This window comes from Rhinolophus ferrumequinum, chromosome 15 (assembly GCF_004115265.2).
Source record: "Rhinolophus ferrumequinum isolate MPI-CBG mRhiFer1 chromosome 15, mRhiFer1_v1.p, whole genome shotgun sequence".
NCBI lineage: Eukaryota > Metazoa > Chordata > Mammalia > Chiroptera > Rhinolophidae > Rhinolophus > Rhinolophus ferrumequinum.
In genome coordinates this window covers 36938998-36957157 of record NC_046298.1, presented here as the reverse complement: position 1 = coordinate 36957157, position 18160 = coordinate 36938998, and the positions used below count along the sequence as shown (strand labels likewise).

Here is an 18160-nt window from a genome sequence, read left to right as displayed (position 1 = left end):
TCAAATAATTCCTCTGGGTAATGCTGGAGTTTAAAAATTGCTTTATGGCCTAGTTCACGGTCAGTTTTCATAAAAATCACATCTAGTACATAAATAACAATGTGTTCTCTAATTACTAATTGTATTGTTTCATATATATATGTATGTATATATCCTCACAGATTATCTTGTCTACTTAATTACAGAGAAAGGTAAACTCACACTGGAAAGGTGATTTGTCCACTGTCCTTCCGTTGTTTCTGCTTTATATTTTTGAAACTATAATTAGGAACAATTATGTGTATTTTTAATAATAGATAAGACTAAATTACTCAAAGGATATTACAGTAAACCAAGTTCACACCAACGATTTATAAAAGAGCTCATTTTCCCAAATGCTGTCCAGCACTGGATTTTGGTTTTACTTTTTTATTTTAAGGTTTTACAGTTCTAAAGGGAAATTATATTTCATGCCTCCAATGCATTTTCCTGTTAGTAAAGTTGGCATCTTCTAGTTAATTGCCATCCTTTTCTGTGAATTTTCATATTCTTTGTGCAGTTTTTTTCTGGGCTTTTTTTTTTTTCTTTAACATTAGAGATTACCTATAATCACATATTGAAAATTTATATATATGTATCTTCATTTTCATTTTTCAGGTGTATTTTAACATAGGAAATATCATGTAATCAGAAATATTTGGTTTTTGTTTTATAGCTTTTGGGTTTTCTCTCATACGTAATAAGGTCCCTCCTACCCCAACACAATATCATACGAACATATACTACTAAAACTTACTTAAATATTTTTTTGGGGGTTTTAAATACATATACTTAAATGTTTAGTCTTGCTGGAATTCAGTCTAATGTATAGTGTGTGATGGGGTTCTAGTTTTTATTCCAGGTGGGTGGCCAATTATGTCAGTGCCAATTACTCAATGAATGCCTAGTGCACATTCAATACAGTGCCACTTTTGTCATATATATATATATATATATATATATATATATATATAAATTAATACTGTCTGGTCTTTTTATCTGTTTTGATTACATTGTGTTTTATATTAAGTTTTTAATATCTAATAGTGATTGGTAATTGCTGATATTTATTGCATGCTTCTTGTGTGCCAGGTAGATGTTGAGTTCTTTACAAACATAATCTCATTTAATTTTCATAACTGTGAAGTAGGCACTTCCATCCTCATTTTGAAACAAACTGAAACAACTTCTTCATATTCTCATAGCTGAAAGGCAGCAGAGCTACCATTCAAATCTTCAGTACTATCACTCCATATCATGGTTATTCCCATATTTTACTATGCCTAATACTTATCACAGGTTTTGCTAAACTTTATATTCTCTACCGCACTGGTTCATAAAGTGTGGTCCCTGGGCCAGCAGCATGAGTACTGTGTTTCCCCGAAAATAAGACCTAGCCGGACAATCAGCTCTAATGCGTCTTTTGGAGCAAAAATTAATATAAGACCCCATATTATATTACATTATATTATATTATACCTGGTCTTATATATTATATAAGACCGGGTCTTACATTACAGTAAAATAAGACCGGGTCTTAAATTAGTCTTTGCTCCAAAAGACACATTAGAGCTGATTGTCCCGCTAGGTCTTGTTTTCCGGGAAACACGGTAGCACCTGGGCACTAGTTAGAAATGCAAATTCTTGGTCCCTACTGTGGTTTGAATGTTTGTTGTCCCCCCTCCCCATTTATATGTTGAAATACTACTGTAACTTCCAAAAGTATGGTATTAGGAGGTGGGGCCTTTGGGAGGTGATTAGGTCATGAGGTGGAGTCCTCATGATTGAGATTAGTATTCTTATAAAAGACGTCCCACAGAGCTCCCTAGCCCCTTCCATCATGTGAAGATTTAGTGAGAAGGTGCTGGCTAAGAACCAGGAAGAAGGCCATCACCAAAATGCAGCCATACTGGCTCCTTGATCTTGGACTTCTTAGCCTCCAGAACTGTAAGCAATAAATTTCTGTTTTTTATACACTACCCATTCTGGTATTTTGTTATAGGAGCCTGAATGGACTGATACAGGTCCTACCCTAGACCTGCTGAATCAAAAAATGCTGGAGGGAGGATGAGAATATTTAACTGTATTTTTAACAAGCCCTCCAGGTGATTCAAATGCTCACTCAAGTTTGAGAACCATTGCTCTGTGATGTCTAGCTTGGAACTACACCTTGGTGCCTAGGAAATGTTTACATGACGAATGTTGAATAACCATGTAAACATTGTCTTTTCCAGATTTCTTGATGTTTCTGGGCAAGATCTTCCTCCAGATTCCACCCCACCTCTCCCCAGTAGCTCTGCTTGAGTTCAAAGATGTCCACCAAGCATTAGGATCCTGAGAGAATAAAGGATGAGACCCAGCATGGCCATGCCAGCTAATTGGACCTCTTCCCAGAAATCCCTGGCCCTGGCTCCAGAGGAACACGGCAGCTCATATGAGGTGAGAAGGAACCCCTGGGGATGGGAATTCATCCCAAGGGTAGATATCTCTTATCTGACCCCAGAGCCTTGGCAGAGGCAGATGGGCCATAGAAAGCAGCCAGACTCTCCTATTGCCCCTGAAATAAATCTTGATCGTTCTGCCAAGAATGTGCAACACATTGTTACATTCCACATTTAGAGGCCAACTGTGTGACAGTGGAGAGGTGGAATGTCAAGGAAAAACTGCTTCTCCCTACATAAATAGTTCACTTTTTTTGTGGGGGGGAATTTCTGTTTTTCAGATGTTGGTTCTCCATTTTTTTTTCTCTCTACTATTTTCTATTTCTGTGTTACTCTTCTTTTTGGTAAACTTTGCCAACTTTCTCTTGTAGCCCTTCTAGTTGGTTTCTCATTAATACTATCAGTTTTAATTTTGTAAAACTAGTTTGTTTTCTAAATATTTCTTTTTATTATTTTCTGGATACAATCTTATTTCTTATCTTTATTATTATTATCTTATCTTTATTATTCCTTTTCTTATTTTCTGGATACAATCTTATTTCTTATCTCTCTGAAGATAATTGTGATAGCTTTTAGGAGTAGTTTAATTTTTTGAATAGATATTATATACATTTCATTCAGAAATTTTAAAAATATAAAGTAATACAGTGAAAAGTATTAAGTGAATGCATTGCAGGGGAAAGATGGGACTATGGTTTGCCCACCTCTGTCCCATGCTTGCCCAAGTAGCTCCCATAAAGATAACCAATTTTATTAGTTTCCTTTGATTGCGTAGTTTCCTTATGCAGTAAAACAATTATAATTTTTCAGTCTTTCCATTTCACAAAAAATGGCTTACTAGACACACTGTTGCACATCACTTCTTTAATGTTAGGTAAAATACAGTACATAACATGACAACACAGTAGTGGACATTCTTGTCATGTCTTCCCTTTATATTGTATGTATAAGAAGTGGAATTTCAGTTCATGCTTGAACTTAAAGGCAGTGAGTCTCTAAACCTCAGTGAACCTCCACTTCTCTTGCAGTTGAGCAATTCTCTGATTGGGTATCTTAATAATTTTTATTTAGAAGAAAGGAATAATGGTGTAAAACGAAGTATAATTGGTAAAGAAGCAGCAGTTACTTGTGTTAGCCAGAATGAGGGGATATTTGGCCACTTTTGTGGTTTAAACAACATTCTGATTTTTGTCTGCTCAGACATGATTGCAGAGTGGTCTTGGTTTTTGCCTTGTACTGTGGTGGTCAGAGAATGGTCTTGTATAATGATGGTGTTCTTTGTTTTCGTGTAACAGAAGAACCCCATGATCTAGCTGTTCTTGCCTGTCCAGCTCCTAATCCTGAGGCCTGATAGTGCCAGGCCAAATCTCAGCTGCCAGGGGCTGCTTTTTTCTTCATTTAAAAATAAGGGAATGGAAAATACTGACTGAGAAACCAAAACCAAAGCATATCTAGGGCTGTAAGTTTAGGATCAGGTCAAAAAGAATTTAAGATGACAAATATCCAAAGGGATGAAGAGAGATGGTTCAAACTTAACAAAAGTACTAATATACAAAGAATTTAAAAAATTGTCAACATTTATTTAATATATCTTTGAATTATATTAAATAAAAATGCACAGAAATTGTTAAATATGACATTGACCATTTTATCAACTACACTCAGTAAAACTTACTGATCCAAGCAAACAAAAATATAAAACTTTGCTGTAATATTAATTTTATTCTGTGACCAAGAACATTAAATTAGAAATAAAAAGTAAAAGGCTTTTGCACAACATTATAAATAGACTTAATGCCACTGAACTGTACATTTTAAAATGGTTAAAATGGTAAATTTTATGTTGTGTATATTTTACCACAGTTAAACTATTTTGCTTTTTTATATATATAATTTTTCAGCTAGGTATACCTTTAGAAAATATTTTTTTATTTTTCAACTACAGTTGACATTCAATATTATATTATTAATATTGTACATCATAGTGATTAGATATTTATATAACTTATGAAGTGTTCCCCCCGATAAGTCACTAGACATACTTGACGTTATACATATTTATTACAATATTATTGACTGTGTTCCCTATGTACTTTATATCTCTGTGACTATTTTGTAACTGCCAATTTGTAATTTGTACTTCTTAATCCATTCAACTTTTTCACCCAGCCTGTTAGCCCCCTTCCCATCTGGCAACTATCAGTTTATTCTTTGTATCTCTGAGTTTGTTTCTTTGTAGTATGAGTTTGTTTCTGTTTTGTTTGTTCATTTATTTTGTTTTTTAGATTCCACATATAAGTGAAATCATACAGTATTTGTCTTTCTCTGTCTGACTTCACTTAGCACAATACTCTCTAGGTGCATCCATATGGTCGAAATGGTAAGATTTCATTCTTTTTTATGGCCGAGTAGTATTCCATTGTATATATGCACTACGTCTTCTTTATCTTAGTCATCTATTGATGGACGCAAGTTACTTCCATATGTTGGCTATTGGAAATAATGCTGCAGTGAACATAGGGATACATGTAACTTTTTGAATTAGTGTTTTGGATGTCTTAGGATAAATACCCAAAAGTGGGACTGCTGGATCAGATGGTAGTTCTATTTTTAATTTTTTGAGAAACCTCCATACTGTTTCCTACAGTGGCTGCACCAATTTGCAATCCCAGTTACAGTGCATGTGGGTTCCCTGTTTTCCACATCCTCGCCTACAATTATTTGTTGATTTATTGATGATAGCCATTCTGACACCTGTCAGCTGATAATCTCATTGTGGTTTTAATTTGCATTTCTCTGATCATACTGACGTTGAGCATCTTGTCGTATGTCTATTGGCCATCTGTATGTCCCCTTTGGAGAAATGTCTATTCGGGTCCTCTGCCCCACCTTTTTTTTTAAAAAAAAGATTTTATTGGGGAAGGGGAACAGGACTTTATTGGGGAACAGTGTGCACCTCCAGGACTTTTTCCAAGTCTAGTTGTTGTCCTTTCAAGCTTAGTTGTGGAAGGTGCAGCTGAGCTCCAGGTCCAGTTGCCGTTGTTAGTTGCAGGGGGCGCATCCCACCTTCCCCTGTGGGAGTCAAGGAATCGAACTGGCAACCTTGTAGTTGAGAGCTCACTGGCTCATGTGGGAATCGAACCGGCAGCCTTTGGAGTTAGGAGCACAGAGCTCCAACCACTGAGCCACCGGGCCGGCCCCTCCTCTGCCCATTTTTTAATTGAAGTTTTTGTTTTTTTATGTTAAATTATATGAGTTCCATTTATAGTATTTTGGATATTAACCCCTTATTGGATGTAACTAGTGAATGAATATCTCTTCTCATTCAGTAGGTTGTCTTCTTGTTGATGATTTCCTTTGCTGTCACAAAAAGTTTTTAATTTAATGTAGTCCCATTTGTTTATTATTATATTTTTGTTTCTCTTGCCTGAGAAGACATATCCCAAAAAAATATTACTAAGGACAGTGTCAGAGAGTTTATTGCCTATGTTTTCTTCTAAGAGTTTTATGGATCTTACATTAAGTTTTTAATCCATTTTGAGTTTATTCTTGTATATGGTGTAAAAAAGTGATCTAGTTTCATTTCTTGCATATGTTTGTCCAGTTTTCCCAACACCATTGAATAGACTGTCTTTACCCCATTGTATATTCCAACCTCCTTTCTAACAGATTAATTGACCATATTGGCATGGGTTAATTTCTGGGTTCGCTATTTTGTTCCATTGATCTACATGCCTGTTTTTATCCTAGTACCCTGCTATATTGATTATTGCAGTTTAGTTTGTAGTATAGTTTGATATCAATGTGATACCTCCAACTTTGTCCTTCTTTCTCAAGATTGATTTGGCTATTTGGGGCCTTTTGTGGTTTCATATAAATTTTAGGATTATTTGTTCTAGTTTTGTGAGAAATGCCATTGGTATTTTGATAGGTATTGAATCTGTAGATTGCTTAGGTAGTATAGACATTTTAACAATGTTAGTTCTTCCTATCCAAGAACATGGTATATGCTTCCATTTCTTTTTGTCTTCAGTTTCTTTCTCAGTGTCATAATTTTCCGAGTACAGGTCTTTTACCTTCTTAGTTAAATTTATTTATAGGTATTTTTATTTTTGGTTGCAATTGTAGATAGGATTGTTTTCTTAATTTCTCTTTTTGGTAGTTCTTATCGGTATATAAAAGTGCAGCTGATTTCTGATATTAATTTTGTATCCTGCTATTTTACTGAATTCATTTATCAGTTTTGATAGTTTTGGGGTGGACTCCTTAGGGTTCTATATATGTAATATCATGTCATCTGCAAATAATTATAGCTTTACTTCTTCCTTTCCAATTTGGATACCTCTTATTTCTTTTTCTTGTCTGGTTGCCGTAGCTAGGAAAAATATATACATATATTTTAAAGTAAAAGGCCAGCAAAAAGAAACCCCCATATCTGAAAACCTTAACATTTTTTTCTACATAAATATTCTTTAAAGGGAAAATCATAAAAGATCTTACAAAATTCTTTGAGTTGAATTTTAATAAGTAATGTACTACATTTTAACATTTGTGGGTAAAGCTAAACTATAGAGGGAAAAAAACTGTAGATTTAGAGGTCTTTTAAGGAATTCTGGAAATTAAAAATAAAAGACCTAAGGTATGAGTTACACTTTTAACTGAAGAAGTTAGAAAATGAACCCAATAAATATAACATTTAGGACTAAAAAAAGATAAGGAAGAAATCAGTCACATAGAGAACAAAAATAAATGATAAAGATGTTTGTCAGAAGCACAAGCTGATTCTATGTGGTGATGATCGAGAAAAAGGAGTATGATACACATGAAGTGTGTAACAAAACAGGAGAGACAGTTATTGCTATATCAAAGATTAAAACAGTTACGAATGAATGTTATTTAAAATCATATGCAAGAACATGGAAACTGAAACAAAGATAAAATTTTACATAAAAATTAGTATCAAAATAGGTAAATAAAAATGGTTCAAAAACCCTTGAATAAATTAAAATGTTGATCAAACACTTAATAACACAGTCAAAAATGGTGGAAAATGTCATGTGGTTTTACAGTTGATCTTTATGCCAAAGTTTTGGGTAAAAGATGACGTCTAAAATTATTCCTAACCTTGTTTTTGATGTTTTTTTTGATTACAGTGTTAACTTTCATGCCCAAACCAGTCAAGGACAGTGAAAGAACTGAAAATTATGAACACAGATTCAGAAGTCAAATGTATTAACTAACTGCATTCAAGAGTAAATGAAAACAACAGCCAAATAGGGTTTGTCATAGGGACACATGTGAAGCAGACAGTTTTCTCTTTCAGCAGTCTGCTCCAAAGTCAAAGAAGTCAAAATTAAAATAGTAAAATATCCTGCAAAGAAATAATAAAAATACTATATATCAGAAGGTATGATATGCAACAAAGCAGTGATCAAAAATAATTTAGAAAAATAGTTTATCTCATTGAAGTAAATTTAAAAATTAGATGAAATGGAAGAATTTCTAGGAACATATTAATTAAATTTCCCACTCAATTTTTAATTACCGTTTACCACATTTCACTTCTAGGTGTTAAGATTTTTACTTTTAAAAATTCTACTTTTAAATAAAATTAGGATTACAGCTCTGAAGAGATTTATTTGCATTGATTTTCTGATTTTTGGACTATTAAGTTTTTGTGTGTGTGTGCAAATATTATGTTTAACATTTTTAAATGTTACATAGGCACTTGAATGTTTCCGAGATACAGAATTTATCATCTTATCAATAAGATATCTCATATACTTAATGAGGTTTATATGTGTGTCTTCTTTTTCACTCTTCATCTCTTGGATCTGAGAGATATTATTTAAAGTTTCTCATTCCAGAAGTTGGGTTGCTGGTTTGTTCTATATCTCAATAAACCACTTTCAGTCTTGAGAAAAGTTCAGTTCATTAAACAGTTATGTCTCATTTCAGGAGGCAGTGTTGCTGGTGGTCTCCCAAAGTTAAGCCTGTGGTGCAAGCCATCAGGTATTTAGTAGGAAGTGTCTCTATGGAAAAAAAAAGAAAAGGTTAATCCCAGTCTCAGTCTCTGAGTTTTGAAGGCAGGCAATCAAAAAGATTTCTAGATGTCTGTCTCGAAACATCTTCAGATGGAGTGAAGGCCGGCAGTTATAGTCTGATAAATTCTCCTGGTCTGTAGTTTGAATGTCTCTGATGATCTTTCTGCAGTAGGCACGATTGTCCATAGATAAGCTGTTGTGATGATTTCTCTGAAGTCTGTATCACGTTGTCCAACTTTAGCTTGCATGGCCTTGGGAAAAGGGCAGTTTTAGTTGTCAGTGATTCCAAGTCTGGGTGGGAAAATGAAAATGTTTGGAAGGTTGCAGCCAAATATTTAAGGAAACTAGAAAACTGTAGAATCCAGCTCAGTTTATAGATAGAAAATTTTAAAAACTCAAAAGACAATCAACAGCACTATAATCGAGTATTCAAAAGTGTGTTATAGTTTCTATTGAAACAATTTTTCTCTCTAAAATCACTCCCATTTTTATCAAAGATAGCCAAATTAAGACTTATTTGCAAAATAAGTCTAATTTCAATAAAATTGGCCTGATTATTTGTATAAGTCCAGCAAGAATAGTAATTAATCACATAGGCTCTTTTAAGTCTGGTTTGCTGGAATTTTTCATAAGGAATCTTCAGATTGAACTTAAAAAGACCTCTGAAGGCTGAAGGCCAGAAAAGTCAAGGCAAGGACTTGCTATCAGACATTGCCTGCAATACCTGTAGGTTTGGGTGAGTTCCTTCTTAAGGCCCCCAAAATATCCCGAGGTTCTTTCTGTGCATTGCCCAGGAAGCAGCCTTCGTAATTTACCTGGCAAGACTGCTATGAACCATGTAAACAAGGTACCAGGCGGTTTTCCTAGGGAGCTTTTATTGGCTTCCAAAATCAATCTTAATTCCTTAAAGCTAGTCAACGCCTTGGTAATAAACCCAGTTTTTAATTGTGTCCTGTTATAAGAACAGATTCTTATTGAACTTCTGCAGGTAACCATATTACCATGAAAATAATAATACTCATTGAGCGTTTCCCAATTCTGGAGGGATCAGGTAGAGAGAAACAAATTAATGTTCCAATACTGCTTGTAAAAGTAATTTACCAAATTGCTAAGCCATAGGTAGTTTAAGAGAAACACATTTTCTTTTATCTGGAAAACAAAGGATTAAAAAATCAGCAATTTAAAATAAAAATGTCATAAAAGTTGTAACGATTTTCATCAGTTCATTCAGTCCTATGTACTTAAACTTATTCTGCTGGGATTCAGTTTTTCCATTAGTTCTCTCCACCTTGCCTGGTAATTGAGGTTGATACAGTCAGTGATAATTCCAAAAAGTTTGCAAGGCTGTCCATCAAGGTTTATATGGTTTGCTCAGTGAAATTGATAACTAGAGATTTTGGAAGGTATACACCATGTGGGAAACACATTTTCTAACACTTTCTTTGCCATTGTAAGGATTCAGCCTTGTGGCAGGGGAAAGCTTCCACTCATTCAGAAAACATACATACAAAAACAAGAACATATTGATAACCCATACTAAGTGGCAGTTAAGTCGAGATTAAATGTACTGTGGTGGGTGAAGGAATGCAAAAACAAAAAATGCCAGGGAGCGAGGAAGAACCAAGAGGCTGTCTTGGGTTTTCTATAGCCCTGAATACTCATTTAATTTACAGTGTTTCCATGTTACAAGCACGTATCAGGATGGCAAAAGTCTGGCAATTGGGGGCCATTCTACAAAAACAGAATGGACTTAAACCATATGTGCCACACAATCTGATACTCAGGTTCAGTCCTTTTAGTATGTTCCTCAGTTTTGATGACAGACATTTTACGTCAGGATGTCTCAGATTTCCAGGAACTTTACATATTTTTCTGGAACACATACTTACACAAATACAGCATCAAGACGGATCATGTTATGTATTACTTGACAGTGCTCCCCATGTAATTTCAACACACCAAAATAAGCCTAATTAGTTTAATATTTCTCTTTTGTAAGGAAAGAAAACAGATCTTTTGAAGTATTCCTGGGGCCCTTCTGGAATATCTCAAAAGTTATTCCCAGGTCAAGACTCAATTTGTAATTTAAATTTTGGGGAGTTTAGTCAAAATATATCAAGAGGTTTAGACAGTTGACTAAATAGGATCAAAAGTTATAAAGCAACACTTAATTATCCATTTAACCAAGGTGACAAAAGATTTCAAACACAAAAACAAGTTTAGATAATTGTTAGTAAAACTTAGTTCTTACTATTGAGATTCCATTTTCTTGAGTAATGAAGGACCTGATTAAGACAACATAAACAGAAAATTATTTTAATAAAACAGAATCTTTGCTTTCTACGTAGGCAGAAAACTTTTTCACAGTAGCAGTAGCAGATCAATGGTCTTTTTTAGCAGAGAGAGAAAACCTCTGATTTTGCATCAGCTTATTTTTGATATTTAAATTCACTTACTTGATTAAATTTATATTCAGCTTAACCACGCATAAAATTTCCTCAAAATTCCTTTTCCACATACTTTCTACAACTTTCTGTGTCCTTTTTAGTACACACTCTTTTTCTCTCACCCATTCAGAAGTAATCAGGATAATATTACTTCACTTCCCTTAACGAAAACACATCTTCATATCTTACACCTTTTTTTAGCCAAAACATATCCTATATTCTTTGTATACACAGTTGTTTTCCCTATTTTTATTAATTTCTATAGCTTTAATTATATACATTAGAATTCTCAAGCTTAAAAAAAACCTTAGTTTCTAGTGAAATCTAAGCAGTAAACAATTGTGAACTCTGTTATATCAGTATTCTTTTAGACTGATACATTTAGGAACATATCATTATTTCTAGAAATGTGTATATATTTCCTTATAGCAGAAAATTTTTTTTAATGTGGCACAAGACATGTTTACTAATAGAACCAAATATCTTTACTCCCTCTATAATAAAAAGCAACAAGGAGATAAACCTATGTTCAATAATTAATGTTTCATTATTTTATCTTATTTGGGAATGGTCTAGGCATTCAATGAATATCCATCATTTAATTTTGCTGAAAATACCATTTTTAAGCCCACATGTTACTGGCATTAGGGTTCTTGGGTTCCCCAAGAGAGAAATCAAAAGAAAACCCCAGAAAAATTTCCAGACAGATTTTATTAAGCTTATGCTCGAGCACAGGGGAGACATCACCGAGGAAAGGAAGGTTCTTCGAACTGCCTCGGGGCCTGGCTCTATTTGGCTACTTTTATAAGCTGGGGACAAAGCAGGTTGGTGAGAAGGTGGGCTTTTTTAGCAGGAGCCACATGCATGGGCTCCTGTAATTATCTCGAAAGGTGAAACTTATGAGTCCCAAAAGGGGTAGACCTGAGATTTAAAAAGACTAATGGCAGTGCTTTTGGCCAAAATATTTAAAGAGTTTCTAGAAATTTTGCCAGTTGAATCTTAATATTGCCATTAGTACATTCAACTAAACCTGAAGATTGAGCATGGTAAGCACAGTGAAAATAGTGTAGAATTGGCCAAATAGCACAGATTTGTAGCACTTGTCCAGTAAAATGGGTTCCTCGATCACTGGAGTTCGAGAGGAGTTCCCAAGTAGGAATAATCTTCTCTAACAGGACTTTAGCCACTGTACAGGCATTAGCTTGTCTACAAGAGAAAGCTTCAGTCCAGCAAGCAAACATACATATCATGACTAAAACATATTTATATCCATAAGATGGGAGAAGCTATATGAATCTATTTGCCAAACCTCAAATGGTCCATTTGGCAATTTAAAATGTCCAGGGCCAGTGTGAACTTGCTTCCCTGGATTGTCCTTCAGACAGGTGAGACACGTAAGGTAGGCATTTTTTGCAACATGGTTAATATCTCACCACTTCTATTGATTCATGCATGCTATCATTTTGTCAGTGGACCAATAGTATAATGTATGTACAGTAGTCAGGAGTGGAAATTTTAGAGTTTCTGGTAGGACTGGATTGTTATATGTTCTGAACCAGAGCTTTCTCATATCAAACCTACAGTTGTTGGATTTCCAATCTTCTTTTTCTTTTCCCAAAGCAATTGTTGGGTTTCTCTGACCAATTTTTCTAAATTATCAACTGGGGAAACATCTCTTTGGACCATGACGGAGGTTTGACTGTTGCTGATGCCTTTTAGGGCACCATTCTTAGCAGAAATGTCAGCAAGGTGACTTCTTTTAGCTTCCAGAGAGTCAAGTTTAGCATGTCCTGGAATCTTAATAATAGCTAAAGCATGAGGTAAAAGTATAGCATTCAATAATTCCTGAATATACAATTTTTTAATTTTGTCTTTATTAGAAGTAAGGAAACCACTTGCTTCCATAACATTCCAAAGTCATGAACTACTCCAAAGGCATATCTATTATCAGTATTAATGCTGACAGGTTAACCCTTTGCTAAAATGCAAACTCGAGTGAGGGCATATAATTCAGCCTGCTGTGCTGAAGTAGCCAAAGGCAAAGATGCTGCCTCAATGACTTCAAAAGGGGGTGCAATAATACAACCACGAGAGTATTTACCATTTTCATTTTTTAAGTATGAATCATCTGTAAACCATGAGAAATCAGCTTTACCCAGGAGTCTCCTGCACATCATCACGAGGAGTCAGGAGGAACTTCATCAGTCTTAGAAAGGAGAAAAGTAGCTGGATTAAAGTTATTACAATATGAGAGATTTATATGAGAAGGATTTCATAGGAAGTAAGGCAACGAACTGAAAGATGCTGGGTGTAATGGGAATTCAGGAGAGCTACTGCATGAGGTACAAAGATGGTTAGAGAGGATCCTGTAACAGTTTCCTCTGTGGCCTTAACCAAGAGGGCAGTAACAGCAATGACTCTAAGGCAAGAGGGGGTATTCGTGAGCCACAGAGTCCAGTTGCTGACTGTAGTATCCTAGGTCTTTATATTGATCCCCGTGTTCTTGAGTGAGTACCCCAAGGGCATTCCCTTACTTTTCAAGCACAGAAAGGAAAAAGGGAATCTGATAGTTAGGATGCCCAAGAGAATGTGAATTTATTAAACTCTTCTTTAAGGCTTTAAAGACTATGTCATCCTGTTCTTTCCATAAAATTGGGTCGGGACTGTCATTCTTTAGAAATACAGAGGTTTTCCCCTAACAGAAATTTGGGATCCGGTTTCGACAATAGCTGACTAACCCAAGAAAACCTCACAACTGATGCTTAGTTTGGGGCCTTGGGAAACTTAGGACACCATGAAGCCTATCAGGATCCAGGTGTAGTTCTTGTTCCGATATCAGATGCCCCAAATGCTGAACATGAATTTGGAAAAACTGTAATTTTTCTTTAGAGACCTTATGTTCCTTTAAGGCCAAAAGTTCTAACAGATGGATGCTATCTTCCTGTGAGGAAACCTGAGAAGAGCAAAGAAGTAAATCATCCACATATTGCAATAAGGTGGAATCTTTAGGGAAAATTAATATCATTTAAATCAGTCTTCAGAATTTGTGAGAAATAAGGGTTTTCAGTAAAACTCTGAGGCATTACTGTTCAGGTAAATTGTTTTCCTTCCCAAGTGAAGGCAAAAAGGAATTGGTTAGCTTCATCAACTGGGATGCTGAAGAATGCACTGTATAAATTAATTACTGTAAAAAATTCACTTCCAGTTGGGATAGATGGTAGCAGCATATAAGGGTGAGGAACAATGGGGTGTTGAGAAATAACAATGTGGGCTATTGTTCAGGAGTCCTGGACAAACCTCCATCCTTGTCCCTTTGGCTTTCTCACAGGTAAAATAGGAGTGGTACAAAGACTAGTGCGATGAATAAGGAGTTAGGTCATCTTCTATTATGGTTTTGTACCTTGAAGGGCCTCTTTATTTGTAAGATACTGGTTAATCCTGGGAAGAGGTTTTGAAGGATCGATTTGAATATTAAACTGGATTTTCCCACTATCAACTGAAGATTTTTCCCACAAAGAAGATGGCAGTTGGTCCAGTAGGGATAATTGATCAGTGCTCTCAGTGCAGCTACTGTCTGTGAAAAACAGTACAAATAAACGATATTGAAAAGCCATGTGATTCACGTAATTGGCCATTCTGACAGTTACCATCAAACTCTAACATCACTTCTCCCTTTCAGGAAAAGGATATTCCAGCATGATAGTTCTCTAAGAAGTCTTGTAATAAATGGGTAGGGGCAAAAGAACTAAGGAGAAAACAATGTGTGTCTCTCAAGGGACCTAAGCAAAAAGGAATAGGTTCAGAGATGTGAACCTGTTGAGGTTTATTTGAAATCCCCACTATTTGAACCGTTTTACTCTGAGACAGGGGCAGTTTTATGACAGTGGGGTTGAGCACTGAGAGTTTAGCACCGGTGTAAATAAGAATAGAAATAATTTCCTTACAGTTTGAAGTTTCTCCAAGATGATTAAGGGGAAGGACTGGAAAAAGCCCCTGTAATCCTTCGACAGCCTATCACTGGGTGTTTGGAGGACCTTGGAAAGGCTTGTTAGAAGAATGAGAGTGTCTGAAACACTTAAACTGATGGCAATCCCTTTTCAAATGTCCTGGCTCTTTGCAGTAGTGGCAAAAGTTTTGAATATTTGGGTTTTGCATAGGGCCTCTCATTTGCCAAGACTGAGAATTAAAAATCTTGGCAGTCTTACTTCTAGGTGGCTCATGTAGAGTGTGGGCAAGCAGGTTGGGCAAATTGACCAAATCTAGGGTGGCCTTGGTCTCCTATTCCATCCTGGTTCTCTTAAGCAGGAGGGAAAGATTTTTGTTCATCCCACTGACAAAGAATTAAAAGTTACCTGAGTGGAGTGAACATCTGAAGGATGACCTGAATTTTCCTTAAAAACGACCTGAAGTCTATTATAATAGTCATGAACAGTTTCGTCAGACTTTTGTGAGCAAGTCTGAATTTTGCTCCAATCAAAAGGCTTTCAGAAAGCCTTGGGAATTGCTTGGTGTAGTTTTCCAGCAAGTTCTCTGGCTTCCCTAAAATTGGAAGTTTGCTTTTCTAAGTCCCTTTCAAGATTGTAAATGGGATTGTTTTCTTAATTTCTCCTTCCAATATTTTGTTATTGGTGTATAAAAATGAAGCTGATTTCTGAATATTAATTTTGTATTCTGCTACTTTACTAAATTTATTTATCAGTTCTAATAGTTTTTCGGTGGAATCTTTGGGGTTCTCTAGATATAATGTCATCTGCAAATAATGACCGTTTTACCTTTTCCTTCTCCAATTTAGATGCCTTGTATTTCTTTTTCTTGTCTGATTACTGTGGCTATAACTTCCAATACTATGTTGAATAAAAGTGGTGAAAGTGGACATCCTTGTCTTGTTCCTGATTTTAAGGGGAATGCTTTTATCTTTTCCCCATTGAGTATGATGTTAGCTGTGGTATATGACCTTTATTATGTTATGTTCCCTCTATTTCCATTTTGCTGAGAGTTTTTATAAATGAATGCTGGATTTCGTCAAACACTTTTTCTGCATCTATTGATACATGATCATATGATTTTTATCTTTCATTTTGTTTATGTGGTGTATCATGTTAACTGACTTGCAGATATTGATCCAACCTTGCATCCCAGGAATAAATCTCACTTGATCATGGTGCATGATCTTTTTAATGTATTGCTGAATGTCATTTGCTAATATTTTGTTGAGGATTTTTGCATCTATGTTCATTAGGGATATTGGCCTATAGTTTTATTTTTTTGTAATGTCTTTGTCTGGCTTTTGAATCAGGGTAACGCTGGCCTCATAGAACAAGGTTGGGAACCTTCCTTCTTGAATTTTTTGAAATAGTTTGAGAAGGATAGATATTAATTCATCTTTGAATGTTTGGTAAAATTCTCCTGTGAAGTCATCCAGTCCAGGACTTTCGTTTGTTGGGAGTTTTTTGATTACTGATTCAATTTTGTTGGTAGTAATCAGTCTGTTCAGATTTTTTGTTTCTTCTTGATTCAGTCGTGGAAGATTGTATGTTTGTAGGAATTTTTCCTTTTCTTGTACATTGTCCAATTTGTTGGACTATAATTGCTCATAGTATTTTCTTATATTCTTTTGTATTTCTGTGGTGTCGGTTGTCACTTCTCTTCCATTTTATTTATTTGGGTCCTCTCTTTTTTTCTTGATGAGTCTGGTTAAAAGTTTATCAATTTTGTTTATTTTTTCAAAGAACCAGCTCTTGATTTCATGAATCTTTTGTAATCTTTTTCAGCCTCTATTTCACTTACTACTGCTCCGATCTTTCTTATTTCCTTCCTTCTACTTTGTGCTTTGTTTGCTGTCCTCTTTCTAGTTCCTTTAAGTGTAAGGGTAGATTGTTTGATTTTTGTTGTTTCTTGAGGTGACCCTGTATTGCTATGAATTTTCCTCTTAGGACTGCTTTTGTTATGTCCCATAGATTTTTGGATTGTTGTGTTTTCATTTTCATTTGTCTCAAGGTATCTTGATTTCTTCCTTGATCTTTTTGTTGACCCATTTATTATTTAGTAGGATGTTTGTTAGTTTCCATATATATTTGTGTTTTTCAGTTTTTTTCTTGTAATTGATTTATAGTTTCCTACCATTTTGGCCAGAGTAGATGCTTGATATGATTTCAGTCTTCTTAAGTTTATTGAGACTTGTTTTGTGGTCTCACATGTAGTCTATTTTGGAAAACATTCCATGTGCATTTGAGAAGAATGTATATTTTGCTGCTTTGCATGAAATGCTTTAAAAATATCAATTAAATCTATCTGGTCTAGTGTGTCCTTTAAGGTCACTGGTTTTTTTGTTGTTGTTTTTCTGTCTGTATGAGCTGTCCATCGTTGTCAATGGGGTGTTAAAGTAACCTAATATAGAGTTGACTGATTAGCTCAGTTGGTTAGAGTGCAGTGCTCTTACCGTGTTTCCCCGAAAATAAGTATATTATATCGTATAGTATATCATATCACATCTCATCATATATCGTATACCATATCATATATCGTATCATATCATATCATATATCATATCATATCATATCATACCCGGCCTTATCTTATAGTAGAATAAGACCAGATCTTATGTTAATTTTTGCTCCAAAAGTCGCATTAGAGCTTATTGTCTGGCTAGGTCTTATTTTCGGGGAAACATGATAACAAGGTTGCTGGTTCGATCCCCACATGGGCCACTGTGAGCTGCGCCCTCCACAATTAAAGTGAAACAACTACTTGACTTGGAGCTAATGGGTCCTGGAAAAACACACTTAAATAAATAAAAATTTAAAAAAAGAGATCCTTTGAAAAAAAGAAAAAGTCACCTAATATAACTGTATTACTGCCGATCTCCCCCTTTATGTTGGTCAGTATTTGCTTTATATAAGTGCTTATATATTGGGTCCATAAGAGTTTACAAGTGTTATATCCTTTTGTTGGATTGATCCCTTTATCGTTATTTAATGTCCCTCTTTCTCTCTTCTAGCCTTTGTTTTAAAATCTGTTTTGTATGATACAAGTGTTGCTATCCTAGCTTTTTATTTCCATTCATGTATCTTTTTCCATCCCTTTACTTTCAGTCTGTTTGTGTCTTTTGATGTGAAGTGGGTGTCTTATAGACAATGTATTTATAGGTCTTTTTTCTTAACCATTATGCTACCCTATATCTTTAGATTGGAGCATTTAATCCATTTATATT

The 18160-nt window shown here is 35.0% G+C and overlaps 1 protein-coding gene across 3 annotated transcripts in view; it reads left to right on the top strand.

Moving 5' to 3' along the window:
* Window positions 1–1655: 1655 nt before the first annotated feature.
* The window catches only part of LOC117034927 (zinc finger protein 345), a 97250-nt gene continuing 80745 nt past the window's right edge, over window positions 1656–18160 (top strand). For all 3 annotated transcript variants that reach the window (XM_033128413.1, XM_033128410.1, XM_033128409.1), the window contains exons 1-2: window positions 1656–1965; window positions 2253–2457. In XM_033128413.1, coding sequence (XP_032984304.1) covers window positions 2368–2457 — 90 coding nt within the window. In that variant the 5' untranslated portion in view covers window positions 1656–1965; window positions 2253–2367. The remainder of the gene's footprint in view (window positions 1966–2252; window positions 2458–18160) is intronic.